The sequence below is a fragment of the Wyeomyia smithii genome, chromosome 3, assembly GCF_029784165.1.
Source record: "Wyeomyia smithii strain HCP4-BCI-WySm-NY-G18 chromosome 3, ASM2978416v1, whole genome shotgun sequence".
NCBI classification, from domain to species: Eukaryota; Metazoa; Arthropoda; class Insecta; order Diptera; family Culicidae; genus Wyeomyia; species Wyeomyia smithii.
Genome location: NC_073696.1, coordinates 202,776,090 through 202,783,025, shown reverse-complemented (window position 1 = coordinate 202,783,025; position 6,936 = coordinate 202,776,090). Strand labels below are relative to the sequence as shown.

The 6,936-nt window shown below is 39.9% G+C and overlaps 1 protein-coding gene across 3 annotated transcripts; it reads left to right on the top strand.

Moving 5' to 3' along the window:
• Positions 1-446: 446 nt before the first annotated feature.
• Positions 447-6,567, top strand: LOC129731196 (sorting nexin-13-like). 3 transcript variants are annotated; one of them, XM_055691012.1, is made up of 10 exons: positions 447-747; positions 822-929; positions 1,065-1,147; positions 1,426-1,932; positions 2,465-3,166; positions 3,220-3,759; positions 3,822-3,937; positions 4,080-5,171; positions 5,224-5,579; positions 5,751-6,567. In XM_055691012.1, exons 1-10 carry the CDS (start codon positions 635-637, stop codon positions 6,142-6,144), a joined length of 4,011 nt encoding a protein of 1,336 aa, XP_055546987.1. In that variant the 5' UTR covers positions 447-634; the 3' UTR covers positions 6,145-6,567. The 3 variants fall into 3 exon arrangements, with proteins under 3 accessions (XP_055546987.1, XP_055546989.1, XP_055546988.1); XM_055691014.1 differs by lacking the exon at positions 1,065-1,147 and having other exon boundaries at positions 822-928; positions 1,735-1,932; XM_055691013.1 differs by lacking the exon at positions 1,065-1,147 and having other exon boundaries at positions 822-928.
• The last annotated feature ends 369 nt before the right edge of the window (positions 6,568-6,936 follow it).

Here is a 6,936-nt window from a genome sequence, read left to right as displayed (position 1 = left end):
TTATGACCCCCAGTTTGATTGATGAGAAGATTTGGATTTCCTATCATCCATACGAAAAATTATGATGAGTTACGACAATTCTGAATTATTTTAAAATAAAATAAAAACAAAAAAGTTGCAAATTTACTAATTTCTCTCTTCCGCATCTAACACCGTCTGTGAATCCGACACTTAACCGACATCTAACGTTATTAGCTACCTTCATAACGATCAATCTACTTGGAACAAAGTATATTTTTTTAACAGCGGGACTGCTGCTGTCAAAGTGACAGCCACAAATTTTCGTCAAAACATTTCGTAATTCGGGTTATTTGCGTTGAAAGAGATTTCGAAGGCTGTTCGCACCTACGTGAACTCTCGTATGTAATTGTCAAAATGTGCGTGATGACAAAAGTAAAAATAGTTCCTTCTCTTTTTTTCGCACGCAGAAACCAAACAAATATTAGCAATACAGTCAACGCGAATTGGTGTTGCAAAAAGGCAGACCAGGCAGACTATACTCCCTAAAAGTTTCTTTGTTACAACGAATTATGGTTTCATTCAAGCAAGTTATTGTTGACAGTGTTCCGTGATGGTTTTACTCAACACCCAGAGGGATAGCAACTGATTGCGCTATCAACTCAAGCTTAACGAGATGGAGTTCAAGTACGCCAGCTGGATCGTGCTTAGTGTGGGTGTTTCCATCAACATTCTCGGCTTGTTTTGGTTCGTCGCAATCGTTTTTGGCTTGGTCGGCTTTCTCGTTGGGTAAAATGGCATAAAACAAGATACTAGGAAGCAAATAATGCGTTAATTTCGTTTTCGTTTTGTTACTGTTATAGGTTTTTGACGTTACTCTACCTGCAACATGGTGACCTGGACAAGTTTCTCGACAGTGGATTGCTCGAGAATCCTCTGGATGAACCTAAAACACTCGGGCTTAGTATCGGTGAGTCTTGGTCAAATGATAGGAGAGAAAATTGGCTGCCGTTTCCCCGTTGCTTCTGCATGCATTTCTATGTTTCGCAAATCATTGTGTAAGGTGTGTCTAGTTTATGTGTTTTTCTTGTGTTTTAATCACCAAGGTGTCAACATATGTTGATTAATCTCAACGCTTTGTGTGGTAATGTTGTTTCACTTTTCTTTGTTTCAAATGTTGTTCGATTGGGTATGTACATAAGAACATTTTTATTTTGTTTATATCAACAGAGTAAGTTGCAAATAAATTAACTTAGGCAAATTATTTTATATGATTCAAATTACCTTCCAATTGGTACTTGTTTAGTTCGGAAGCGATACGCTTTTCTAATTGATATTTTGCAGCATGAAATTTTATCAAAACGTTGAGCAGTTTGAATTCGCTGAAAGTTTTTTCAATGTTTAAATGAATATCTTCAACCCATTCTTAATCTGAACGAACACACACTTCTCTATGAACGTTTCCAGTATGTGCTCAGAAACCCAGTAATATGATATTAATCGCACCCAATATAAAAGTTCAAACTGAATCGACCAGAAAGTCGAAACATCATTTCGCTGGTGCGTCCTCGGAACAAGGCCGGCGACGAAACTTACTCGATGCTGGTATTGAATTGCTTTTTAAGAAACGCACCACCGATGCAACTGGCGGAAGTAACGGTTCTTGTAGCAGCACCAGTGTTGGTGCCTCTAGTGGCAGTGGGGGTGGCTTGATTACCGACACTCTCATGCACAAAGGTCATCTGCATTTCCACCAAAAGGATAATACCATTCTAGATAACACACGGAAGCCACCGAGCGGCTCGGCAAAGCAGCTACCTTCACCGACCGGCGAAGATCGGGCGAGTCGGTGGAGACCATTCGAAAGTATAAAAATTTATACTGACAAAGGAAAATCTACTCCCGATCAACAACAGTTTGGCTTCCACGAGGGGTCGCACATAGCGGACAAGCATCAAGCTCGAAAGCGAGAAGGTGAGTTGAGGATAATTTTTAATAAAATATAGCTTTCCTATTAAGATCCTTAAAATGAAATAATTACTTTTTATTTAGCGACTATTTCTTTTTTTAAACAAATATTACCTGAGAAGTTCTGTTTATGAGCTAGTCTTTATTTTCATTCAAAAAAAGTAATCTTAGTCTAGTTTATTTTATTTTTCACGTAAAATATGTTCACAATTTCCACTACAAATTTTGCCTTACATTCAATTTTTATCCACGTGGAGTTGGGCTTTCAACATCATTTTCATTTATCCATTGCTTCCTGGGCTTTAAGTTGTGTTGTATATTCTTCAACATGTTACGTGTGAACTTTTTTTGTGCTGTAATAGTAAAATATTGGAATCGAAAAGCAATTTCTATAGTTTTCTATAGTTATTTATTAGGTTTAAAAATTCCGCAGGTTTTCCTCGTTGAAGAATTGAAGATATTTTTATAACACTCTTACTAAAAATGTTGATTGCCATTTTAACTGCTTTATTACAAAATGTTGAAAAATTCTCTACAGTTGGTGCAATTTCACTTGGTGAAGAAGCAACCGCTAGTTCATCTTCGCCGTCACCGCTGGCTTCATTCAAGTCATACATAAGCCACCCGGAAGTTCTGCTGCATCGGGACTCGCCACCAGGTTCACCTCGGAAAAAGAAAATACTCAGCGGAAATAAAGCTGTCGACAAGTTGATCCACACGATCGTGGATTATGTCATTCGAGATTTCATCAACTCGTGGTACACGGTCGTATCGGACAGTCACGAGTTTAGTGATACCAATATTCGTACCAGCGTGGAAACACTAATCCTCAAGGTGTGCCAGCGTATCAAGGTGGCCGAGTTGCTTCCACTCATGACCACCAAAGTGATAGATGATTTGGCCCGGCACACACGTTTCTATCGGTTGGCCACTCAGGATGTCAGTAACAGTTCCAATTTGCCCAACCCGAGCGATCAAAAGCGAATGAAAATCCACGAAAAGTTGTCCCCGCAAAAAAAGAATCATCGTGATAATGGGCACAGACGGAACAAAAGCGAAACCGATCTAACGTGGCACTTGGGAAATGCTGCTCTTCAGAAAAACGTAGCTAACTCGAAGTTTTACGGTGTGCAAGCAGATGAACAGTCGCTAGTCGATCCGGAAGTGATGTTATTGAACTCGTTTTTTGGATTTAGCGACGAATACAAACTGGAGTGTCTGGATGAGAATGCATTGCTTGGTAAGTATTTCTATCCTTTTAGCTTAACGCAACTGATCATCATATTTTTATAGAGTATTTTAAAAGAATCGCCGAAACAGTATTATACTTCACCCTGCCAGATGAGGATTTTAACTGTTTAACACTAAGAACCTTTCTTTGTAACATCCTGGCTAACAATATCCTCAAACCAATGTTTGCCACTTTGACTGATCCAGACTTCATCAATTTGCAAATTGCAAAACACTTTACGAAAGAGTTGCCGAGCGGAGAGTTTCTGTTGAAAATGATTCGCCAGTCGAATGATCTATCTGAATTACGTGCTTGTAGGCAGCTGATCACCAAAGAGATGGATGCCAAACATAAGGATGCAAGTTATACGGCCGAGTTGGCTAGTTTGAAATATACGCAAAAATTGATCGATCTAAGGATTAGTAACCTTCAGAATAACAAGAACGACAGAGGTAAAAGTGAGAAGGAAAAACCTGCGTCGAACCTGCCGTTACTAAGCTTGGACGACATTCTACGCAAAGAGTTAGCCGTTTCATACTATCTGGATTACCTAAGCGTTTTGAACCTGCAAAAATATGTGATATTTTATTTGACCGCTCAAGGTAACATTTCTGCTGTAGGGTTTCTATTTGCGAGGAGAAAAATAATGATCTGTATATTTCAGAGTGGAAAATAACAACGAGCCAAAGCTTTTCGGATGTTCAAGTAAACAAAACTAAACTAAACCGAGAAGAAATTATGCGTATCATTCGGGAGAAAGCCAACAATTTGTTTCAAGAGGTATGTATCAACGCCGCAATTTTTATACTTCAGAGAAGGATCAGTGAAAGCCCTTTACACCTAAATATTCGCCAAGAAGGCAAACAAAATTGTTTTTAATATTGATCCTAACAAACATTGTTTACTTCTTTTTATTTTTCAGTACCTTGTACCCAAGTCGCCAAACTACCTGAACATCGATCCGGGTCTAATCGAAACGTTAAGCATACGAATACACGATACCTTCATGCAACCGGAAAACACCTGGTTCGATTCGATCTGCAAGTACGTGTACGAAAAGCAGAAGAACGAGGAAGTCTTCCTGAGTAATTTCTACCAAAGTTCGGCCTACAAGCAGCTACTGAGGGAATTGGATTTCAACAACGCACCCGACCAGGAATTACCCTCGCTGGACCACCTGGGAGTGTCTATGAGTTTGATAGACAATTTGAGTGACACCAATTCGGGAGACTTGCGTTTTGACGAAACTGACGACGATGAAGCTACCGGAACCGGATCGATCGGTGGCTATTTTCATAGTGATATTAAAGAAGAGCACGATGTGAAAGCAAACCTTTTGCAAAATACACGAAAAACCCCTACGGTGTCTGATGCAAGTTTACTTCCGGCTGTTGTTAACGTGAAACATGCCCGGTCGCATAGCGATTGTACAGGAATGTACAGCACCATTAACGATATTAATATAGAGCAGCTGAAGGGATCCGATTGTTCTAGTAACGATTCGGGAAATGAATTGGCTGTCTCAACAGCTACCAATTCTCCCAGTCCATCGATGATTAGTCGCTCAACTGCGCAACCATCAGTGGAAATACAAATCGAGCAAAAGTTGGAGGACGCTCAGGATTTCAAGCAGAAACTTTCTGCAAAAATTATCAACACTGCGATTCATTGTGAAGGGCATTATGCCGTCTATGCGATTCAAGTGTGTGTCATAGATGATAACCACCAAAAAAGTAGCTGGCACATTTATCGGAGGTACTCGAAATTTTTGGAATTGAAAAAAAATCTGGTGAAACGGTTCCCGTTCTTGTCAAAGGTTCCGTTCCCGGCGAAGAAAACTTTCCAAAATACACAGCGGGCGGTGTTAGAGCATCGAATGGAAGTCTTGAACATGTTTATGGACGAGATTGGTAGCAAAGCCGAACAGAATGACGAGATGCGTTCGATTGTGAGAAATTTCTTGGAACCAGACACAGACGATCGGAAGATGCACGGTGGAGCTGTTGTTAAAACGGTAAGCGATCATTTTTAGATGTTGCTAGGACTACAGTATTCTTTTGGTTTAGATTGAGAGCTTCAAATCGGGGATGAGCAAAATTCGTAACATGCCCGATACATTAGTTGGTGGTATTTCCAGAATGTTTCTGGGTAAAGGACCTCTGAAAGAGCGAACCTTCTACGATATTCAGGACATACCAACGTTGGAATCGAAACAGTCCGAGTATCCAGCATTAACGTCGGCTCTAAACTTGCTGGATGAGGTGTTTGATCTACAGAATAAATCTCAATGGTTGCGAAGAGGCTTGATCAACCGACTGCTTGGAGCCCCTTGGGTTAGTCATGCGACGAATAAAAGAATCGTACAACTTGCTAACACGATGCTAGCAACGGATAAGGTGGAAGCGGTGCTAATGGCTGTTTTGTAAGTGTTCTTAAATTGTTTGTGTTTGTTTTGTACGTAACGTTATGAACTCTAACGTTTCTCCTAATGATTTCGAAAATTTACAATCACAGTTGCATTACCTTCGGCACTCCAAAAGTCTATTTGTCTTCTTTAAAATGTTCAAGTTTAAAAACATTCATTCTATTGCAGAAACAACGTATGGCCTGACGGTGGTCGCTTCAATCCAAGCCCACCACTACGGGAGGACAGCACTAAACTGCGTACCAAATTGGCGGCCAAAATAGCCCTTTTCGCGCTTTTATCCGACGACCTTAAGCACGTCGTAGGTTCCGTTACTTGCAATACCGGGCTGCTCAATTTTTTCCAAATGTTGCAGAATAAAAAATTGAACACTCGCTTGCTGTTAATTTTAATGGATCGGTTTCTGTTGCTGTTGTTCCAAATCGACGACATGACCAAACATGCTCCCACAAGCACCGCTGGTACTTTGCGCGACAGTAGTGAGGACGGTGGGTCGGTTCGTATCAATTCACCGTCCGGGTCGACAACAGGCTCAAGAAAGTCCTCTCGGCACCACTATTGATGACAGTTGTACGGTACAGCAGTGTCACTGGTTTCGATTTCCGATAACAGTAAAACATCATAATCATTCCACCAATAGTAAAAATAGCGAACGACATTTAAAAAAAATAATTCACAGGAAAACACAATTAGGACACAATTGTTGTACTACGTATGAATGAAATTGAAAGATGCTTTATTTTATTTTTCTAGCTGCCTTCTTTTCAATTGCCTAATATTTCTCGAAACACATTGCATTTTTGTGCATTGGCTGCTGAACAAATTTGGGAAAACAATCCTATACCACCCAGATGAGGTTTAGATAATTTTATTTTTCCCGTTTTTGGGAGTATTATTTCTATTATTATCATTTGTTGCATCAAATTGCAGGTTTAAATGAATAGTTTTCGATTAAAAACCCTGTCGAAACATATATTAAAAATCATGTAGCAGTTTTTGAATTCCGAACAAGCCTTGGTGTTTCATAGCAATCACATCAACCACTCGAAGACCATTTTCCTAATATTTGTTCCAACCATCGATGAAACAGACGTCGAACCTACAACCAAGTCTTTCATATGCTGAAGTTCTTAATGATGTATGTTGACTAGGTAATTTTCAGTGGAGCAGTATGCCGAAGAATTAAACATTACGAACTCGAGAAGTAAATACGAACCGGCACTATCGACATCGACCTAGGCGACGAAATAAGGATGATGATTGGAAGCTAGGTACATTGAACTAAAGATCTATACTAGTGCTGGGACTATCCGGATTAAAATATCCGGATATCCGACAAATATCCAAAACTCGG

Excerpts from the sequence above, each read along its gene's own strand:
- LOC129731196 (XM_055691012.1), top strand. The coding sequence starts at position 635 with ATGGAGTTCAAGTACGCCAGCTGGATCGTGCTTAGTGTGGGTGTTTCC. Across the intron at positions 930-1,064 it reads ACACTCGGGCTTAGTATCGG|GTGTCAACATATGTTGATTA; the intron begins TGAGTCTTGGTC and ends TTAATCACCAAG. Across the intron at positions 1,933-2,464 it reads TCAAGCTCGAAAGCGAGAAG|TTGGTGCAATTTCACTTGGT; the intron begins GTGAGTTGAGGA and ends AATTCTCTACAG.